We start from the raw sequence: 22,183 nt of genomic DNA, 5'->3' as shown, positions 1-22,183 counted from the left end.
CAACACCCTCTGTCTGCCTGCCAGCCTGCCTGCCTGCCTGCCCAGAGGGACGGTCAGACAGCTGAGGACCACAGCCACCCAGCAAGTGAGAGATGAGTCAGCAACCTGAAGTGTGGGGCCAAGAGCTCCAGGACGCACATGCTGTCCACTCAGAAACGCAGGCTGCAGGTCCGACCTGTCACGGACCTGTGTCGCTCGGGGTGGCAGGGGGAGGGCAGCATGTGTCCAGAGCCTGTCACCTTTGATGACACATTGGAGCATGGCCCAGTGGCAACTCTACAAAAGCTGAAGGCGAGGTCTGGATGCAGCCTCTGTGGGCTCCGTGAAACGGTGCCTTGTCACCAGGACACCTGCCACATCTGATAAGATTCCCTTTCCTTCTTCGTGAGATGCCAGTGGGCGGGCTTAACCCAGACTGGGACCCCTCCTCCCGTGGTCCCTGGCCAGTGGCTTATGATGAAATCAGCAGACTCAAGCCCTGTGGTTGGCAGGACTATGGAAACCACTCTTGGTTTGAGGGCCATAGGAGTGATTCGTGGACTAGCCTGAAGTTTCCCTCTCAATGCACAGGGACCCCCGCGTGTGGGCTCAGGTGGGCGTCAGCTGTCCACTTAGGATGTAACTTAGGGGGAACCCCACACGGCCGGGTGCTGGAAGCCATGCCCCTGCACACGTCGCAGGCCTGGGGCTGGGGTGCGCTTACCACATCACCGAGGCTGATGGCAAGTCTTTGGTCTTGACTCTTCCTTGACTCCGTGTGGTTTGTTTGTTGGCCATAAGTTTCTGGAAGCATCTTAGCTGATGGCCTGTTGAAGCAGGTAGGGGTGGGCGGGGCCTCTGCCTGTCAGTGGGGTTTGGATAGTGTGGGTGGGAGAGGCAGCAGGGCCCACACTTGCTGTGACTGGTCCCAGTCACTGTCTCAGAGGCCAGTGAAACTGTGAAACCAAAATGAGGCCTCGGCACCCAGCTCGACCCTATGGGAGCTGTGCTGTGAGCATGCTGCCCCCCCAAGTCAGAACAGCCAGCCTGGCGTCAGAGGCTAGGTGACGGGCTGGTCGATCCTGTGGCTGATTTGGGTGCATTTCTTATTTAATTGTCTTTTGCAAAATTGGTTTGGGGGTCACCTTTTAAAGGTTTCTTTTTTGTTTGGTTTTCTTGGAGTAAATATTTCCTAAAAGTGTTTACTCTCATTGTTGATTAAATTTTCAAAAGGTTAATACTTAGTGATTCTGTAACGGGGGTCAGATAATTCATAGGTAGTTTCTTTTAAGAAACTAGGGGAGTGGGAGTCGGAAGCATTTAGGGTGAGTCATTTCCCTCCCTCCCCGCTGACTTGGCCAGTCCCAGCTTCCTGCAGCCCTGGGAGGAAGTGGGGTGCAGCTCCCCAGCTCATCAGTCTGGTGGTAGCTCTGGCCAGCCCAGTGAGGGGCGCTGGCGAGGCTGGATGCCAGGTGCCATGGGAGGACTCCCCTTTCCTGCACAACTGGGCAGTGGGGCTGCACTGTGGGAGGGGGCAGCTGTAACCAGAGGGCACGGGCCTGCTCACATCAGAGCCCCACCCAGGAGGGAGGCTTGTTGAGAGGAGGGCCCTCCTTCGCGAGCTGACAGTCTCTCTCTCTCTAGGCCTACACGATCCAGGGACAGTACGCCATCCCGCACCCAGATGTGAGTTTTCACTTTGTCCCCTCCCCTCTCGTCACCTTTTACTATCTGCATGCTGCTGTGAACTGCTAAAATATTAATATTATGCAATAATATTAATACCGTCCTCTCAATGTTTCTGACCTCTGTCGTATCCATATGACCTTGAATAACCTTTAATCTCTTAGCACTAATTCTACTCACATGGAGGACTTGGCCTGATGTCAAATTGTTCCGACTATTGCAGCCGTGGGGCTTCCCTCCACACACGGGGCCTCGGGCTGTGACCGCGGGACAGCCCTGTCCCCGGCGCCGGCCCCACCCCATGGGCAGGAATAGCACAGAGCCTTCCACGCACCTGAGTGAGGAGATGTGCTGGCAGGCAGGTCTAAGGGGTCAGAAAGGGCCTTTGCATGTCCGTGAGGGTCACTCCCCTTTCAGAGCCCAAGTAGGAACACGGTTCACATGTCTGTGAAAGCCAAGGGGACAAGCCTTGGTTTTCATTCTAGAGTTAGTGACAGCCACATGGCACCCAGGGGACTGCTGGGACCTCTCCTGTGCTGTGTGAGAACAGACGGCGGTTCTGCAGGGCCTGGGGTCCAGGGGACAACGTGCAGCTCTCAGGGCCGAGATAGATACAGGGCAGCGACATGAACACAGGGCTCTCTCCTTGGGGCTCGGGGCCACGAGTGCAGAGGCTATGCTGGCTGGGCATGGGAAAACGGGGGGCAGGGGGATAGGAAGGGAGGAAGCAGGAAGAGAAGAGACCAGTGGGCGTGGTGCTGCTTTCCACATCTGGGGCAAACCTGCAACTGTGTCAGGAAGCCTCGTGCTTCTCTAAACCAGCTTTGCATCCTCTGCTGAGAAAGCATTTCCCAGCTGAGAGCCGAGAGACACCATTCCCCCTCAGGGAGGTGCCACCGGGCCCGAGATGCTTGGGCATCTTCTGCAGGTCCTGTGCTTTGAAGTGGGCAGCTGAAGGGAGGGTCGTCTGAGTAGGATCCAAAGGCAGGCCAAGGAGGCCCAGAGGTTAACTCGTGCTAAACAGTGTGTGTGTCAGAAATGCAGAGGTCAGCCCACTCACACTGCAGGACAGAAATACTGATGGTTTTTCTCTTTTTGAAAAAAGTCCTCATTAAGCAACACACATGGGAATTCGGATGATAGAGGACGTGGTGAAGAGAAGCCCCTCCTCCCATCATGCCCTGGGCACACACCTGCCTGTCCCCACTGGGAAGCCGTCCTCCTGCCCAGAACACGCCGTTAGGGCTCCACGTGTTAAGTAGAAGCTGACGGGGCGTGGTGGGGGGGCACAGCTGGCCTGCGCCAGGTGGTTGGTGGGGTGGCGCCCAGTTCTGTCCCCAGCTCACTGCTGTCCCCCCGCCCACCCAAGCCCACTGCTACAGCTGCCCACGGTCACTTCGGCCTCCCCCTGGCGGACAATGTGACACCAGCCCTGCTGGCAATTGCCCCCACACCCCATTCTGTTATTGGGGATGCTCATCACCCTTCTATGAATTTAATCAGGTCTCTGGGAGGTGGGGGTGAACCCATTCCGCCTTCTCAAAAGAGCCACAGCAGCTCTGGGAAAATGCTGGTGTCTCGTACTCCCAGGTTGATGGCGTTGTCTGTGAAAATGAGAGCAGTGGGGCTGTGAGCCCCCAAGAGCGGTGGGGTGGCCCTATAGCTCAGGCACATTTGGGAGCCCACACAGGTAATGCCTGTTCAACGTCCTCTTAGCCCACAGGACTGAGGCACATGTTAGCACCTGGTGGAGGGCTGCCCGTCCCCACATGCAGGAACGCTGGGCAGGGTGAACGCAGGTGGGGCTGGGGTGGCGGCACCGCGCTGGGCAGCTTCCAGGGTTCCTAACGGGATGTCCAGAGTGGTGGGGATGGACATCAGCCTGGGGCCAACGGACTGTGTTCCTGGGGTGACACGGCCGTCACTCTCTCCGGGACAGGGTGGCCTGTGCCGTCAGGAACACGTGTGCAGAAGCGGGTTCACAAGCCTGGTTCTTCGACCTTTTCGAAGCTGGAGAACTCGGCAGCGGCCTGGCTCTTAAGCGTCAGTCAGTTGCCCCAGAGCAGCTATAGGTCCGTGGCCAGACCCGCAGGCCCACCAGTGAAGAAGGGCTGCAGTTTCCGGGCGCCTCTGAGCTGGCACTGTCCCCAGGTGTGAGCCCGTGCAGCCGTGTGAGGACGTCGAATTTGGATTGGCTTGGAAGACAGATTTTGGCTATCAGTCGGTTGTTTTACTCTTTCCATGTGATTCTCAGTTTGTTTTAAGAGTGGGTACTTTAGCAGGCTCCTTTCCAGATAGCTTAAACTAACGACTTTCCATAAGTGCCTCCTCGTTCGTTGCGCTTGGTAGAGATCTGAAGTACGTGGCTGTTGACTGTGAAGTGCTTTCTGTGCGAATGGTCTGCTCTCTGGGCCCGCATGGGGGAGGGGCAGCGGTCATGACGCGGCTGGCCAGCGGAGCGCTCGGAAGTGCTGCCCCTGCAGACACACCCAGTTGAAGGCACTTAGGTAACCCATTCAAAATAAAAATAAAGTGACCTTTTGGGGACAGAGCTGATGATGGCCAGGAAGGCAATTTTTATCCGAGCCTCAAATTCAGTAGTAAGTTTTAAAGCTTCATTCCTGGAAACCCAAATAAAATACCTACAGGAACCTCTAGTGCACACTGCGCATAGTGTAGCCACAGTTCTGACACGTGGTACGCAGCCACGCTCGTCTCGCAGCAAACCAGACCTTACCTGAGTCAGACACAGACTATGAGAAAATGCACTTCTTAGATCTGAGTGGTTTTTTATTAGAACTAGATTACACATGTTTCTGTGCCCACTTTAAAGAATGCTTTGGTTTGTCCTTAAGAATCATCGCCCACGCCCACCAGTTTCCCTGCAGGTTTTCGCATGCCACCTGCATTGTTTTATCGACTCCTCTGGAAGCTTACCGCTCTGCACATTCCAGAGAGGCGTGGGGACTACTAACCGCTAGAGTGCTGGGGCGGCTGTCTGTCCCCTTCCGCGGGTCCTCCCCAAGGGGTCAGGCAGAGTCCCCGACAAGAGAAAGGGGGGGCCTCTACGTGGGGGCAGAGGCAGACAGCTGCCAAGCCTGGACACAGTGCAGTAACCACCCCGTCTGTCTCTCACTGACATTTCTGCCACTAGTTAGGGTAGTGTGTAGGGTTTCCAGGCAGGAATTCCTGCCTATTCTCAGGAATTTTTTCACTTTTCCATTCCCGAATCCTGAGAAAAGTTGGTCGGGAAATCAGGAAAATCAGCTCCTTGAACCCAGGTGGTTGGCAGTATCACCCGTCACTTTGTGGAAACGATTCATCGTGGAGAACAGAAAACAGTTTATATCTCGGGATTCAGGAATAGGAAAGCGAAAAAAATTTCTGAGAACGGGCGGGAATTCCCGCCTGGAAATCCTAGTAGCGTGATTACACCAGTAAGTACTTGTTTTCTTCTGGAAGAAATTAGTCCATGTCAAGCATCCCCTTGTGTGTGATCTTTATTTCCAGTTTGCAGTTTCCACGTCACTTCCACTTAATACCCCCTGATTTAGAGGTGGTGCTGATGTGTGAGGTGACAGCAGCAGGACATGTGTGAGGTGACAAAGGACTGGCCCTCCTTGCTTCCCTCCCTGAGCCCTGCACTAGCGTGTGAGGTTGCTGCCGGCACCGTCGTTCAGTTGTCACACCAGGAAGTATCTTGCACTAGCATGTGAGGTCGCTGCCAGCACCATCGTCTGGTTGTCACGCCAGGCATTGGAAACGTCAAGAGGTCCCTTGCCCAGAACTGAGGAGCCAGTGACTAAGGGAGCAGGCTCACTCCCCACGCTGCTGCATCTGGTGGAGGGAGTTAAGAAACTGGCAGTCAGATGGTGCCAGTGTCTGCCAGGAGTCTCCTGTGCAGAGTCTGCAATGGGAACTGCAGAAACACGCGAGTCACAACAGAAGCGGAGACGTCTGGGAAGGCCATATGGTGACATCCTTGTGGGGCTGCCGGGCTGTGCAGCGCTCTGAACACAAGGGGAGCCGCTTCCTTCATGTTTGTGGGACGTGGCGCAGAGGCTGCTCATCACGTTTCACAGGGACCGCATGGAAAGACAAGCCAGCACTGTGCTCCATAGCCACCAACTGATGGCTACACATCTGGCTCCATTCTTTCCAGATTGAGTAGCTCTGAGTGAGAGAGGTGCCCATGGCCCCATCTGCTGCCAGGTCAGGGCTGCTGCAGTCATTGCCCTAAAACATGAGGTCTGGGTCAACTGTCACCTTCGCTCAGTTAACTCTTCCTTTCTCTGTCCCCTTTCTCTGGGATTAGACAAATAGATCAGCACCCTCTCCTGCGGAGCTGTTCAGTGGTGGGGGTTCGGGTGGGCCATTCCTCCCAGCCAACCCCTTCACAGTCAGAATCGGCATTTTCACAAGACCCGGGTGACCTGTTTGCACATGGGAGTCTGAGAAACGGATGACAAGGACTGTGAAGGAAGAACACATTCCGGCTGGAGCCCCAGGAAGAGAGAACAGAATGGAATGAGGAAGATTCTAAGAGATAAACACCAAGAATTTTTCAAAGTTAATAAAAGACACCAATCCTCACATTCAGAAATCCCCAAAAACTCCAAACAAGATAAATAAAAAGAAGTCCGCCTTAGAGAAATCAAAGCAAAATCACACAACACCAAAAACCAAAAGTAAATGTTCAAAGTAGTCAGAGACCAAAAGAATATTACAAAGAACAAGGGTGAGCGAATGAGTTGACTTGTCACCAGCAGCAGTGGGAGCCAGGAGATGGCATAGTAAAAGCAAGTCATTGTCAACCTCAGATTCCACCTGCAAAGGGGCCTTCCAAAGGCCTGAATAGAGACATATTCAGACAAACAGCTGTGACCAACAGGCTTCTCACGGGTGCCCTTCTGGAGAAGGGAAGTGATCCCAGAAGAAAGGCTGGAAAGACAAGAAGGAATGGGAGCAAAGACAATGACCGTTTCTTTCATTAACACAAGCACAAACTGTAAAGAAAATATTGATTTCGACTACCCTAAAATACAAGCATTTGGGTAAATGAAAACTTTGTCCACAAAATCAGTGCCAATGCTGTCTGATTTGTTGGATTAACATGCCAGAACTAAATGGACAAAAATAGCCTACGTAAGATTAGGATGGGCTGAGGGGAATTCAAACATTCTGTAGGTCATTGTATCATCACGAAGCAGATAAAGATGTTGAATTTAAGCTTTAAATGCACATGTTAAAATATCAAAAGCAACTACTAATAGAAAAGAGTTCAATTATACGAGGCATGATCATAAAATATGGTGAATGTTTAAATAAAAAAATTCATTACAGTAAAAAGCACATTGCCATTAATGACCCTCAGAATACTCCCCCTCGCTTCAAACACACTTTCTTGCCAGCGTTCTTGCCATTCTCTGAAGCAGTTCTGGAAGTCCTCTTTTGTGAGTGTCTTTAGTTGTGCTGTCGTGGCTGCCTCAATGTCCTGAATCGATTCAAAACGTTTACCTTTTATGGTCATTTTTACTTTGGGGAAGAGCCAGAAGTTGCATGATACCAGATTCGGTGAATAAGGTGGATGAGGACACATCGTAATGTTTTTCTTTGACAGAAATTGCCATACCAGAAGCGATGTGTGACACATTGCCTTTCTGTTGTGATCACAAAATACAGTGAATGCTGCTGCCAAGTGCCATTGAACTGAAAGGCAGGGATCTTCAATACGGGAAGCGGTGGGTTGAATCTTAGTAACAGTGTGTGACAAGTTTCAACTTGTTCAGTGCAGTCAGTTGGGTATGAGTTACCGTTGAGCGAAGGTATGTAGTAAAGTGTGCCATAAATCATCCTCCATAATGACAACACTCCATGTCACACATCGCTTCTGGTATATGGCAATTTCTGTCAAATAAGCATATTACAGTGTGTCCTCATCCACCTTATTCACCAAATCTGGCACCGTGCAACTTCTGGCTCTTCCCTGAAGTCAAAATGATTCAGGACGTCGAGGCAGCCACAGCAGCACAACTAAAGACACTCACAAAAGAAGACTTCCAGAACTGCTTCAGAAAGTGGCAAGAACAATGGGATAAGTATGTTCAAAGCGAGGGGGAGTATTCTGAGGGGGATTAATGGCAATGTGTCTTCCACTGTACTAATTTTTTTTAAAATTTTATTGGGGAAGGGGAACAGGACTTTATTGGGGAACAGTGTGTACTTCCAGGCCTTTTTTCCAAGTCAAGTCATTGTCCTTTCAATCTTAGTTGTGGAGGGCGCAGCTCAGCTCCAGGTCCAGTTGCCGTTTTCTAGTTGCAGGGGGCGCAGCCCACCATCCCTTGCGGGAGTCGAACTGGCAACCTTGTGGTTGAGAGGACACGCTCCAACCAACTGAACCATCCGGGAGCTCAGTGGCAGCTCAGCTCAAGGTGCCGTGTTCAAGCTTAGTTGCAGGGGGCGGAGCCCACCATCCCTTGCGGGACTCAAGGAGTTGAACCGGCAACCTTGTGGTTGAGAGCCCACTGGCCCATGTGGGAATCGAATGGGCAGCCTTCAGAGTTAGGAGCATGGAGCTCTAACCGCCTGAGCCACCGAGCCGGCCCAATATTTTTTTTTTAAATTTTAACATTCACCATATTGTTTGATCACACCTTGTATAAATCCTATAGAGGTGCAGAGGGGAAGGTGAGTGAAGGGGGGAATTATTAACCATTATAAAAAAAGGAAGGAAAAAGAAAATGAGAAAATCAGGACAATTTGAAGTGAAAAATAACACAGCAGACATTAATCTGCATCTTGGGTAATTGTGATCAAAGTAGAAGAGATTTTCCAGTTTAAAAAAAAAACAACACTTTTTTTTGTGTTTTTGTTTTTTGTTTTCAAGAGACACACCTAAAGAATAACCACCCAAATAAATTGAAAGAATAGAAAAAGCTATTCTAGGAAAATCCTAACCAAAAGAAACCCAATTTACAAATATTAATATCAGTGTCGGGGGGGAAACAAGACTGTAAGGCAAACTTTTTATTCCATCATTACACACTGATAAAAGGTTTAGTTCCCTAGAAAATACACCAATTAAAAATTTATATGCACCTAAAACATAGCTTCAAATACATATAAAGAAAAACACTGACAAACCATAAAGAGAATTTGATAGTCATCATAGTGGCACCTTAACATACTACCTCTCTTTCAATAAAAGTCAAGTAGACAGGAATGAAGGCGATATTAACAGTACAATCAGTGAGGCTGATGAGATTGACATATAGTGAACACTACACCCAACACAGCTGTAGAATTCATGAAGAGATTTACACAACTTGATCACATTCTACACCATAACCAAGACTCTGTCTCAGAAAACTGGAATCGTATAGGCTGTACTTTTACCACAAAGCAGCTAAGCTGAAATGAGTAACTGGAAGATGACTTTTAAGAAACATGTGTTTATTGAAAGTTGGAGATGAAAACACCAAAACAAATGGAGAGACATACCACGTTTGTGGAGAGGAACACTAAGTATCTTAATTATGTTAATTCTTCCCAAATTGAAGTACAGATGCAATACAATTGCAGTCAAAATCCTGACAGGCTGTTTTAATTTTTACATGGAAGAGCAATGGCCAAGAACCATCAGTGTATTTATGAAGAGGGTATGTGATGGGGTCTGTCCTCATGAGGAGAAGGCCCGCGGAAGGCTGTGTGAGCCGAGACACTGGTTTGGCTGCAAGGAGAGACCATGGGCCAGTGGGTCTGAGCAGAGAGGCTGGGCTCTGACCCACGTGGGTGAGGAAGCCTGGTCTGTGAGAGAGACGCCGGGACAATGACCATCCACATGGGGAGATGGATCTTTACAGCATAAACAGAAAACCACTCCTTGTGAGTCTAGTACTCCAACACCACAGATGCACTCAGCACTCCTGGAAGTCACAGTACGATGTCTCTGTACACAGCTCAGGGATGGCCTTCTTACCAGGACACGGGCAGAAATCATAACGTACTAATTAACGTTAACTACATTAGAATTTTAAAATTCTGTTTCTCTGAAGATGCCATTAGGAGAGTGGGGGACAGAGCTTTTCAGCAGATGTAACTGAAATACATAAGGAGTTCTTGTAGCTCGGCAAAAATCAACCCAATAGAAAAATGTCAAAGACACAAACAAGCATTTCACAGAAAGGAGACACGATTGACAGACTGCGATGGTGGTCTGTTCACGCCTTGGAGAGGTAGCTGCATGGCGTGTTCGTTTTGTGACAACTCATTGAGTTATTTACTTATGGGTACTTACAGTTTCAGTAATTGTCTCTGTTTAGCATTAGTCTATGTTCTTGTGTTCCAACACAATGTTGAGTGGAAAAGGCAAGTTACAGAGAAATATGTAATAGGACATCTCCGCTGGTCGTACCCCCCCACCCCCATCCTCTCTGCCTCCCATCCTCGTGATTTGTAGGCACTGGTGAGCACTGGAAGTCTGATTTTTTTGATGGCAGAAATACCTCAAAAAGCAGGAATTCCCCTTAGTACTTGTCTTTTCCTCCTTTAAAAAATGTTGAAATTGAGTCCCAAAGAGGTGGCACGCTTGACTAAGTAAGGGCAGAGGCGAGACAGGAGACGCCAGTTGACACCCGTCCATCCGCCCCCTCGCTGGACTGGTGTTTACCCAGGCACCACGGTGCCAGTCCTGCACTTCCCTGCATTCGTGGGGGAGTGGGGATGGGGGTTTGTTTGCTGGTGTGGCCATTGCTTCGTAGAAAGCAGCCAGTGCATTGCAGGGGGACTCGCTGACTTCCCCGTGTCAGCTGCAGCCACCCCAGGTGCCTCATCTGTTGAACTGTGAGAGAGGTGGTGAGAGGTCCAGGGGCCTCTTAGGTCGCATCCTGTGCACGGTGGGGTGGGAAAGCCCCTGGCAGTTTCCATGACTATTCACCCAGCTAACGTGGACAGCCCAACACAGCCTCCACTTGTGCGCACAGATTCCCCCACTGCACATGGGGACTGGCAGCCCACGGAGACCAGCCAGGCCTGTCCCCACAGAGCTTTCAGGGTTGGAGCCCACTCAGGCCGGTTCTCCTGCCTCCAGAGCTCCCCTCTCCCGTGCTGACCTGACCAATGCACAGATGTGCACTCTTGGGGATGCAGGTCTGCCCCCATGGGGTGCGTGCCAGCTGGGCATCAGATGCATGTGCAGGTGACAGGGTGAACTCAGGGACCAGGAGCAGAGAGCAGCCAGCCAGGGCTCCTTAGGCCTGCCGGTGCCAGCAGGCCTCACTGCACCGGGCCTCCCTGGGGAGGGCAGAGCCCCCAGGGGCCGGCCACACAAAGGCCCTGCTCCCCTCCAAGCACCCTGTCTGCGTGGAAACCCCGGGGCTGGTCCGAGCATGCTGCGTGCCCGTCCTCGACCAGGCTGGCTGGCCGTCGCTCTCCAGCTTCAGTGTGTTATCTCCAGAAGCGGCTTCCTCTGAACCCTGGGAACCTAACTACCTTAGACCCAGTCCCTCTCCCGTGTGGGTGGGTCCAGAGCACAGCCCCCCAGGTGCCCATGACTCCAAATGACGTGCCATGCACGGGGGCTTGTGGCTGCCCACCCCCAGGCCCACCATGTGGTAGGCGGGGTTTGCAGGGTCAAGTTTGCAGCTCAATCCCCAGGAGGCCTTGGCACCCCTTTGGGTTCTCACTGTCTTTCTCCAAGGCACCTTTGTGTCCTTTGCTAGGCCGCCCAGCCCCCTTAACTACAGGGTCCCTCGGCCTCCTCACAGCACCCCCTCCTCCCCCTGAAGGTACAGGGCATGTAGCCAAGTCTCACTGCTTGTGCCGTGTCGGTGTCTCCCAGGCACACTCTGCTGACACCTTGGTCTGGGACTTCAGTGCCTATCTGCTCAGGTCACTGCTCAGTCAGGTTAGGTCAAGGGACAGCAGGTGGCTGTCAGCCCAGCCCTCGTGGTTTTGACCAGCACCCCGCACCCCTACGCCACTCCACCCCTACCCCTGGGGGACTCAGAATTGAATCTGAGCCCAGGACACCAGGTCCCCTAACTTTCCTCTTTGGGACCCCAGGCACAGTGGCTGGGATGAGGCCAGCTGTCCCCGAGCAGGCCCACCTGAGTGCTGCAGGCCAGGAGGCCATCCCAAGAGAGAGACAAGAGACGGGAGATGCCTGGGTGGGGAGGGCTGCTTTTCGGCTGCTCTCAGCTTTCAGGAGGGAGGGAGGCACACACAGCTCTGGTGCCGGGAACACAGACCCAGCTCCCCAGCCAGCCGCTTGCACAGAGAAGGCTCCTCCTCCAGGTGAGACCAGGGCGCCCCAGACTGGTCATGACCCTGCTTTGGGCTGCAGCCAGGGTCTTCACGCCTCCTCACACCGAGCCCCCAGCCCGTGGAAGCAAGCGGAGGCCGAGCTGACCATCCAGAGCACCCCAAGCCCCTGTCCCCACAGGGTTGGAGGATGAGGACAGGACCGTCTGGGGGCAGAGGTGATCCTCAATGCCCTGGACAGGGGTACTTGGTGTTTATATGGGCGCCCGCTAACTTGTTAGGAGAACGTGCCCGGCTCCCAGGAGGCCGGCAGCAAGCCGCTCATCCATCATCGAGGGCTTGTCTGTGGAGGCGCTGGGACGTCGGAAGTCCAAGTGCACAGCCACTGCCTCCCCGAGACGTTCGTGGAGCTGCAGGAGCCCGGGTCCTGCACGGTGGGGCACGTGGGTGGCTGGTCAGATCCTCGCATCCCCTGGGGATGCCAGCTTCACTCCGAGTGCCGTACCTGCCAGCCTCCCGGGGCTCTGCCGAGGCCCCCGTCCTCGCCTGCTGAAGGGTCCCCAGGGGCTCTGGGAGCCACGCTGGGAGCCTTCGGGCCAGCTTCCTGCTGGGAGGTTGGGAGTTGAGGACATTTTACGGAATGTGCTGTCCCACCCCCTGCGGCACCTGGAGGCTTGGACCCTGTGGGTGAGCCAGGCCTGAGGACGTCCAGCTCGGCGTCACCAAAGGGTCCTGAGCATGTGACCAGCCGCCTTTGGCCCCGGATGTGGCCAAGTGTCACCACTTTTACCTTTTTGTTACGTTTAGTTTTTCTTCAAGCAATGAGACTCATAAAATAACCAACTGTTTGTTAAAGGCACCCCAAAGTCTAGTGGCTGGGTGTGGGGGACAAGAAGACACGGTGGGCATTCTGACACACGCCCTCCATAGCCCCTTCCAGCACTGCTTTCTGGAATCCTAGCGGTGACAAGAGGCGGCGTGTGAGGCAGGGCTGGGCAGGCGAGCTTTGCAGAAGAGCATTGCAGGGGTTCCCCACAGGTGCACGCGAGCTCTGAGTGATTGCGTGACTGACACTCTTAGACGCCCAGCCAGGCCTGTTCTGTGTCTCCCCGGTTGCCCGGCAGCCTCCGCACAGCTGCCCACGCCCAGGCCCCTGTGACCGGGGAAGCCTGGCTGCTCAGGCCCGGGAGCCGGGGAGAGCAGTACTGCGCCCGCCAACACACCCATTGGTTGTCCAGGCCAAGTCCTTGAGTCTGCCGCGTCTGCCATGTGTCCGCATGGCCCCTTTAGTCTGTGTGTACAAAGTTCTGTTACTGCCTTTTTAATTTGGTGTGACTTGTACTCAATGACAATAACCTTCTTAGCTCTCGTGTCCCTCCTACCCCAGCAGTTGACCAAGCTCCACCAGTTGGCCATGCAGCAATCCCCCTTTCCTCCCCTCGGACAGACCACCCCCGCTTTCCCCGGTACGTACCCAGCTCCCTTCTCACCTCCTCTCTTCTCACCTGGGGACTTTTCTCTTTCTGAACTGTCTTTATTCAGGGCAGTGAGCAGAGCAGGTACAGCCTCAGTTAACACGCGGGCGGGTGGCCTGTCTGTGTCCCCGAGGTGGGTAGTTGCCTCCCCGCTGGCCATCTTGTGGAGGGACGTCTGCCCCTCGAAGCTGCGTGCCTGTTTTCCCTGCTCACACGTGTCCTGGGGGCCCTTCCTGCTGGACACGTCCCCCGGCCAGCCCTCTTCTCTCCAGGAGAGAGAGCTCAGGCAAGCGGACGGGGCTGTCCTGCAGGAGGCCAGTGCCCGTCCCAGGAGTGACAGCCACCCTGGATGGCACCTGCCCGCCCCTGGGAGCCGATAAGCCAGTCCCCAGCCCAGGGTGTAGCGGTCATCAGTTCCCCACTTGGTACCAAATTGGTGGGCCTGAGTGTGGCTGTGTCTGGCCAGTGGGTTCCTTCTGATGGCAGTACCGCCTTGGCAGCTGTGGCCGGTGAGCCCGCCAGACACTGGTCTGCCGCCGCCAGTCAGATTTTGAGCTTCCCTAGTTGAAGGGACCTTGCTTATCTCCTTGAGGGCAAAACATTAAATCTGTTTCTTCTTTGCTCTCCAGGAGAAAAGCTGCCTTTACACTCCTCCGAAGAAGCTCAAAATCTGATGGGCCAGCCCTCAGGTAAAACAAAGCGCTCTCGGGAGAGTCAGACCTGGGCTCCCGCATGACTGGTGGGAGGGGACGGCCATGCCTCAGTGAGGGGACAGAGCCCACGGGCCAGCACCAGATCTGCGCCGTGGTCCCAGATGCTGCCTTGGTCACTGCCGGGAGCGTGGTGGTGGGTCGTGGGCTCCAGTGGGACGGAGATCAGAGCACGCTGCCCGTCATCCAAAGTCCCTGAACGTGGCATAGCCACCGTCTCTGTTGTCATTGATTCCCGTTGGTGTGCAGCGTGTGGGGACCCACAGTGCAGCATTTCCCGTGATGGGGGCCGTCCCAGGATGTGTTCACTAGGCGACAGGAGCACACCCTCACGGGAAGAGCCACTCTGGGCACCCCTCTGACCTGCATTAAAAAGGCGTCGGGACACCGCAGGCGGGCAGAGATGTGGGGATCCGTTACCCAGGTGTGGAGCGGTGAAGCCACCGGTTCCCTCTGAGAGTGGCCCCTTCGCTCTCCCGTCAGAGCAGAGGAAGGGGTGTCCAGTAAAGGACGTGGGGGGGAGCATTCCCAGTGGTGTAGGCTGTCACCCAGTGGTAGGGCCTGGGCCCCAGTGGCTGAGGCTACAGGAAGCCCGAGGGCTTGCTCACCGGGGCTGGCGGGCATGGAGGCCGAGGCACCATCTCTGACGCCCCGGGCACTGGCGATGGGCTCTGGCTCGGAGCCTTTAATGAGTTACTGCGGAATAATGAATGAAAATCAGAGGAGGACGTTTATGGAAGTTTCCAGTGTGAACGTGGACACCGACCCTTACAGGGATTATACCTGGTGATACACAGGTGTCTGTTTGTACAGCTCCCTGCGGTCTGTCGTGCGATTCGTGTGGTTACCCAGTAACGGGTTCCTGGACATGACTTGGGGACCCCTGGGACCCAGGCCACACACCTCCACCTGCCCCACCTGCTTGCACAGCCCCTCCCCCACGGCCTGCAGGCCTCAGACGTGGGACTTAACGCCCCATGACAACCTCCCACCCCAAGGCCCTGTGGGACCTGAGTTCTTGCGCGCGCACGCGTGCGCACACACACACACACACACACACAGACACACACACGTTCCACCACCGCAGCAGGTCTAGCTGGGCCGTGAGGACAGGCGGTAGTGGTTTGACAGGACCCTGGAGGACAGTGGTCTTGTTGCTGCCGACCCAGGTTCGGGGGGTGTCGGGAGCATTGTCTGTCCCAGAGTGTGGGGTGTCATCACCCAGACAGACATTCGCCACTGGGCTCAGCCCTGACACAGGAAGGTGAGTTTTAAAGGACGTGCCTTCACGTTCTTAGTTCCACTTAGCTGCCTTCCTTCAGAATACACCACGTAGGGCGGGTGTGACTCGGGCCAGCTTGTTAGGGGCTCCTGTGCGGGGCTCAGACAGGACTGAGGAAATTCCTTAAGTGACATTTTAAGTGTCACTGTGAACTGTGTATAGATGGTTGAATATGCAAATCATCATACTAAAAACACCTTTATTAAAAGGTAAAGAGCAGAGACTCGAGGTTACCTATGCAGAAGAAAGACAGCAGACAATTTGGGGTGACTGGTTCTTGTAGCACCTGCCCGCTGACTCCCCGTGTGGCTGGATGGGCCCCAGGACAGCCCTGCCCTCGCGGGCTCACTCAGGGCAGCGACACCATGGCACGGTGTTTCTGGCTGCGGGGGCACAAGTGCTGTGGAGGAAGGAGCAGCTAGAGGGGTGGGGGCTATGGGAGGGCAGGAGGTGAGGCTGCCCTGCTCCAGGTCGGGTCGGGTGCTGGGGGGAGGCAGGGGGAGCCATTAGCGGCTTTTGAGTCTCCAAGGCACATGATCTGCGTTTTGTCAGGACGTCTCCAGGCCACGTGGAAATTAGACTGAGGGGCAAGGTTAGAGGTAGGGACCAGCATGGAGTGGAGAGGGGGCTCAGGTTCTGGAATATTCTGAAGGTACATGAGCCCGGTCTGCATAGTTGGCTGTGGGTGGAGAAAATGGGAGGGGCTGGGGGCTCAGGGTCTGGGCTGCGCTGCAGGATCCGAGATGCTGAGACCATGTGGGGCCTGGGAGGGGGTGGGGCAGGATCTCAGCTGTGGGCTCTGGGTTTGAGCTGCCTCCCGAGAAGGCGATGACAGCGCTGGGTACAGGGAGCCTGTCTGCCTTGGCCTTTGTCCCCACTGATTCCCCCACCAGTCCCCCTGTGCGTTCTGTTGTCACTGTTTGCAAAGCAAGAGTAGATCTTGTCCTGAACCCTGAGAAGTCGCCTTTGACGTGGGGCGGTTCCTGAGCTAAGATTTGTCAAGAGAAAGATTGGGGCCTGTGCCTTCCTCTTCAGCACAGGACACCATACAGATGTGCAGCGTGCGTGTCAGGCAGGGCAGCCCCACAGCGAAAGAACCGCACGCGGTGTGGTGGCCTTGCGCAGCACAGGGCCAGAAGCGTCAAGAGGCAGCCGACACCGCCATGGGGCCCGGCGGTCAGCAGAGGAGGAGGAGCGCTGTTGGGTCCGGGAGACGGAAGAGCAGAGGAGACCAAGAGCCGAGGGAGGATGGGACCCAGGATCGCAGGGAACCCTGTGGCCGGAGCCCCATGGAATCCCCAGGACAGCTGCACCCCGAGAGTCACTTAGGACAGCTTCCGGGTGTCTGCAGGGCCTCGAGAGAGATTGTAGCACCTGGGATGGAGCGTGGCATGGAGCGAGGTCATGGTGTGCCCAGAACGGAGAAGTGAACTGTCATTCTGCTGGAGTTTCTTTTCTTTGTTTTGAGAGCGACAGGGACTCGGCAGCTGCACTGCAATTGGGCTCAGAGCTCACAGGGCCCTGGGCCGCCAGCTCCACTTACCTTCCCCCTCGGGCCAGCCCCCGGCCCTGCCCTGCCTGTGTGGGCTGGGCACTGAGGTGTGACGTAGGCAGCCTTCTGCCAGCCTAACCATGTCCCCTTGCTGTGCCCAGGTCTGGATGCCAGCCCCCCGGCCAGCACTCACGAGCTCACCATTCCCAATGATGTGAGTATCCCCCAGCCCTGACCCCACCGTATGTGACCTCCCCTTCCTTTCCCACGTTAAATGGCTTACTGCACAAAAGACCCTGAGGTGCCAGACAGAAAAGGAGCCAGTGGGGGGGCTTCAGGGCTCATTCGGAATTCAGATGCAATTCAGATGCGGGAGCTGTCTGCGGTCAGGTCCCCCTGAACCTGGGGAAGGCACTGCTCTGGCCCATGGTCAGCCCTGGAAGAGCGGGTGGCCAGGCTCCCTGGGTGGGTGTCTGCAGGGTGTGGGGACCTCACAGGATGTCTGGACTCCTGTATCCGGCACTCATAGTCTCAGCTCAGCTGAGGGGTGGCCTTACGAGCTCCCTCCACACCCAGTCCCCCCACCACCCCGAATTCTTGATCATCCTGAGAACGTTGACTCGGATCCCAAACCGAGACACGGGGGTGGGGGTGGGCCATGCATCCTGCAGGGGCAGCTCCCCGAGCAGTACGGACAGGCCGCCGTGTGGGGCACGTGCCTTTCCTGCCTCAGGAACCCTCGCTGCTCTGCCCCTCACACCGGGCCGGCAGTTAGTACCTTGTCTTCCCTTCAGTAGGCGAAGCACAGGGAGCACAGACTGGCCTGGGGAGGCTGCCCTGCGTGGAAGCAGCTGGGCGTGGGACACCTGGTGGGGGGGCCCTCCAGGAGAGACCCCGTGTCTCGCAGGCTGGGCTGCGACCAGCATGGGGTCACGTAGCCCTGCGTCCTCAGGGGGAGAGGGTTTCTGCTCGCAAGGGCGCCCACACGCCCTCCCTGCTGGGCCCTCAGCAGCGGCCCCAGCATCCTGCTGAGTGTTCTCACCCATGGGGTACGTGCAAGCCGCCAGTCTGCTGTGGGCTGCCACCTTAGTAGACTTTTCCTAAACCCCAATTTCTCCAGCACCAGACATCCGGCCTTGATCTGGCCTTGGTTTTAAAACTGAAACGAACCTAAAAAGCAAGAGGATAAGCTTGTTGGGAGAGTCGGCCTGTCTCCCGGGCCCCTCCCAGCGCATGGCTGCCAACCTCCTGCTGGGGGCGCTTCTCCGGAGAGGGGCGCCTTCTTGGACCTGCAGGAGCACACGCCTCCACTCTGCCTGGTAGAAGGCTGTCCTGCAGGGGGCGGTGTCTGTGACCGCAGGGCCTCCTGCCACCTTGGAGAGAAAGAAGTAGAACCATGTCTGTTAGGACACTTGCCTGTCATCTCGTTCATCTTTGTCCCTTGGTCAAGTTTAGATCAGACAGGGAAATTGTGCCCGCAGCCACATGTCACCACAGGAAGGAACTCAGGACGAATGTGGTGACCTAAATGACACACAGGTTTCACAGCACAGCCAGCCTGCCCTCCTGTTCACAGGGAACCAGGCCCAGCACTGGCTGTGCCCTCACTGCCTGTTACGCAGCTTGCCTCGCTCACGTCACTGTGGATGTGACAACACCATGCTCGGGCCCCTTTCCCTGGTCCTAATCCCGGAATCCCCTGGGACTTCTGCTGGGACAGGGACCCTGAGGGCTCGCACAGGCGACTCCAGGAGGTGTGGCAGGGTAGGTGGGGTTTGGCTTGGCTCTCTGGCCAGGAGGGGCTGCATTATTTGAGAGTACCTCTGTAGCCTTTCTTTACATGTCCAGTGGAGGCACGAAAGGTGAGGCGAGCTCGTCCCTGGGCTGGATGTCTGAGGGCCCGGGATCCTGCGAGGCCAGGGAAAGGGCAGCCCAGCGTGCCTCCTGCCGGAGGAGCCAGTCCCGGGCAGGGCTGGGCGCCAACACGGCCTCTGCCCTGGCGCTGGCATCAGGCCTCCCAGGCCCCCAAAGGCCACTGGGTAGGTGACGCAGCCACATGACTCCCCAGTCTCATCATTTGTCAGGACCACTCGCAATAGGGTACCAGGCAGGGCCAGGTACCCACAGCTCCCATCCCTCCTGCAGAAAGACGGGCACATGCTTTCCGCCTCCCTCCTGGGGTGGGCAGCGTCTCCTCCTCCTGGAAGCGTGGAGTTGGTGGCGTGGGGTGGAGACCAGGCTGGGCCATCCCCACAGATTTTCCCCAGGGCTCTGCATACTCCACTTGAGGCTGCCATGGGCTCTTCTCTAAGAAATTCCCTCTCCTTTTTTCTAGCTAATAGGCTGTATAATTGGACGTCAGGGAACCAAAATCAATGAAATTCGACAGATGTCTGGAGCTCAGATCAAAATTGCCAATGCCACGGAAGGGTCGTCGGAGCGTCAGATCACCATCACGGGAACCCCAGCCAACATCAGCCTTGCCCAGTATCTGATCAATGCGAGGTGGGTGCCGCTCAGGGATGCCGCTGAGACTGCTCGCTGTGGGCATGGGTGTGCTGGGCGGTGCACAGGTCTGCACACACGCAGGGCCTTGCCCGTTCGACCTGTCACCCTAAAGGATCTTAGTGAGGGGCCCGCAGCGCCTCCATGGAGGTGGTGGCCAGCCATCCGGGCCCGGGGTCAGCCACACCCCCTGGGCTAATTGAAATTTAGCGGAAAGGGTGCTGTAGTTTCAGAGATGTTACTAGATCATTCTGCTCTCACACGTCCTGTGGTTGTAGATACCCACCAGCCAGACACTGCAGAACAGTACGTCAGGGAACCGTGCGAGGGTCCCAGGTTACGTGCTGTGGGATGGGAGGTCCTGCGGCCCCTCCCAGGACATGCTGAGGAGCCCAGGGCCCGGTGGAGAACACGGTGTGACCTCAGCCAGGGAGGTGGGACCTCACCCGAGGGCCGGAAGAAATCCTACCTCCTCTTCACAGGGCCAGGCCCTCCTCCATAGCCCAGAATGCTGAGGGGTCGGAGGGGGGCCCAGGTGGGTGGAAAGGCAGCCCCCCCACCCAGTGGTTGCCATATAAACAGTTGTGGCCGCCTGTGATTGTCCAAATGGTTCTCGTCATGTCCCTGATATGGTGGCAGGCATGTGGGCCCCTATGGGCAAGGAAGGAAGACCCCATGGGTTTGGTCCCTGGTGGGTCATCCTCCCTTTGCTGGGCTTTGGTCTCCAGCTCAAGGCCACTGATCCCCGACCTAGGATGACTTAACCCAATAGAGAGGGAGACAGATGCCAGTGCCATGAGGGTGCCACAGAGCAACACATTTCGTGTCGAGTCCCATTTGGTGAGAACACTGTGACCTGTCTCCCCTGTGCTTTTGTCTCTTCCAGGCTGACATCTGAGGTCACTGGGATGGGCGCGCTCTAATCCCGCCCAGCGTCCTCCACGCTGCGAACCCTGGCATCCAGCCGGCTCGCGCGCTCTGTACAGACAGCCCGCCCTTCGTCACGAGTCCAAATAGAGGTTTTCTTTACTAACAGTGGTCTGTGCCGTAGAGGTCCACACAGCAACCAAGCAAACCCTCCACTGTATGTGAGCTCCAGGCCTGGCCCTGCCACCTCTCCCGTCTGTCCATTGCATGGCCATGCAGTGTCACTTCTTTTCGATGCTTCGGGTGTTCCCATCTGTGCCACTTTACCAGTGTTGTTCCTTAGTGTCAGTATAACTGTTCAGAGTTGGTTTGACGTTTTGACAGCTCTTCCTACAAGCCGTCCTCTCCTCAGCCATCTAGAACTGTGACTGCCCCTCTCTCACCGGCCCCACCTGCTGACTTTGTTTCCCCTCTCAGCCTTGCTTGTATTGGCCCATGTGTCCATGCAGGTCCCTTGCTGGGGTAAGGGTGCACCCTTCCCCTTGTTCCAAGGAAGGAGAAGGAGGGTGCCGGGGTCCTGACCTGACACACAGGTGAAGTGGGGTGCTGGGGCCCTGACTTCACAGAGGTGTCACTGGATGGGGAGACATGGGGCCGCTGAGAGGCTGGAGGGTGCAGACTGGCCAGGAAGCACCTGTGCACCCCATCAGAGGTCAATAAAGGTCGTGGGCTGCCTGCGCTGGCTCTGGCTCCTCTGTGCCCCTCGCTCACACCCCCTTCTCGCATGCGCACGTGTGTTTACAGCCCCGGAGACCCAGCTCTGCAGTGGCCCACTGTCCAAAGAAGCTGACTCCACACGAATTCCGATTTTGTTCCCTCTTCCCAGCCCTTTTTTAATGTTTGACTTGCACAAGTCATTCTAGTTTTACTTCTGCAAAACTACTTAAAATGACAATAATAAGAACTCAGTTTTTGCCCTGACACCAAAGTGCCAGTTTCTAATTTGTGGAACTCACGTCTCCCACGGCCTCCGCAGGCATGGTGCCCCCAGCCATTTCCCAGTGTTCACAGCACACCCTCTCTGCGAACTCTGCTCGGCTCACCTGTGCTCACTCTGAATGGGCCCACTGCCCCATCTGGACACTGAAGCCCTGAGGGCTCCCTGAAGCAGAGGTGACCAGGCGGAGCCAGCAGAGACTGGCGGCCTCTCCCAGAGCCTGCCAAGCATCCAGTGGCCCGGATGGCCTGCCCAGCACGCCCGCCTCTCGGCAGGAGCTCCTGCCCACCTGCCCTGTGTGCCCAGGCTGCCCGACACACTCCCCTCACCATCCCCATAGTCCCCTGGTTGAGGGGGGTGTGCACACCATGGCAGGGCCTGGCCACACCACATACCTGGTGGCTTAGGGCCGTGAAGTCCACACACCCACTGGACACAGGCCTTCCTCTGTGTGGCACGGGGGCAGCAGGTGGCCAGCAGGCAGGTTAAGTGCCTTGAAAGCGATAGATGCCGGGGTGAGCTGACCCAGCAGGGGAGGGCATCAGAAGTCCCGGAATAAGTGGGTGGGCAGGGTGGGCTGAGAACACGTGAGGGGCGCTGGAGCCAGTGCAGGCAACGGGGCAGAGGCACCAGCATGATGCGCGGGGTTGTGCCCGGCTGGCTCTGGAGGAAGAACCAGCGGGATTCCTGACAGGTGAGGTTTGGACTGGGAGAGAGGGCAGGTCCGGGCAGCCCAGAGGCTCTGGGTGTGGGCTCTGGGGAGGGTGAGGTGTGCCAGCCCATGATGGAGACGTGAGCTCTTAGGGCTGCGACTGGAGCAGTCACGGGGGGAGACTTGGGGAGCACGGAGGGGGCTCCACACAGGCCACCCGGCAGGAGTCGGGAGTGCCCCAGGTGACACCTGCATGGGGGTGGCAGGGAGCACCGTCA

General features: G+C 55.9%; 1 protein-coding gene across 30 annotated transcripts in view; it reads left to right on the top strand.

The window, feature by feature from the left end:
- PCBP3 (poly(rC) binding protein 3) overlaps positions 1-20,991 on the top strand; it is a 192,979-nt gene extending 171,988 nt beyond the window's left edge. For 22 of the 30 annotated variants that reach the window (XM_074321310.1, XM_074322297.1, XM_074321655.1 and 19 more), the window contains 6 exons: positions 1,624-1,665; positions 13,313-13,391; positions 14,030-14,089; positions 17,046-17,098; positions 19,220-19,389; positions 20,276-20,991. In XM_074321310.1, the coding sequence (XP_074177411.1) occupies positions 1,624-1,665; positions 13,313-13,391; positions 14,030-14,089; positions 17,046-17,098; positions 19,220-19,389; positions 20,276-20,312 (441 nt within the window). In that variant the 3' untranslated portion in view covers positions 20,313-20,991. The remainder of the gene's footprint in view (positions 1-1,623; positions 1,666-13,312; positions 13,392-14,029; positions 14,090-17,045; positions 17,099-19,219; positions 19,390-20,275) is intronic. The other 8 variants (XM_074321899.1, XM_074322473.1, XM_074322271.1 and 5 more) reach the window with 3 other exon arrangements.
- Positions 20,992-22,183: the final 1,192 nt, after the last annotated feature.

Source organism: Rhinolophus sinicus, linkage group LG01, assembly GCF_036562045.2.
Source record: "Rhinolophus sinicus isolate RSC01 linkage group LG01, ASM3656204v1, whole genome shotgun sequence".
Classification (NCBI taxonomy): domain Eukaryota; kingdom Metazoa; phylum Chordata; class Mammalia; order Chiroptera; family Rhinolophidae; genus Rhinolophus; species Rhinolophus sinicus.
This window is presented reverse-complemented; position numbering and strand designations above follow the sequence as displayed.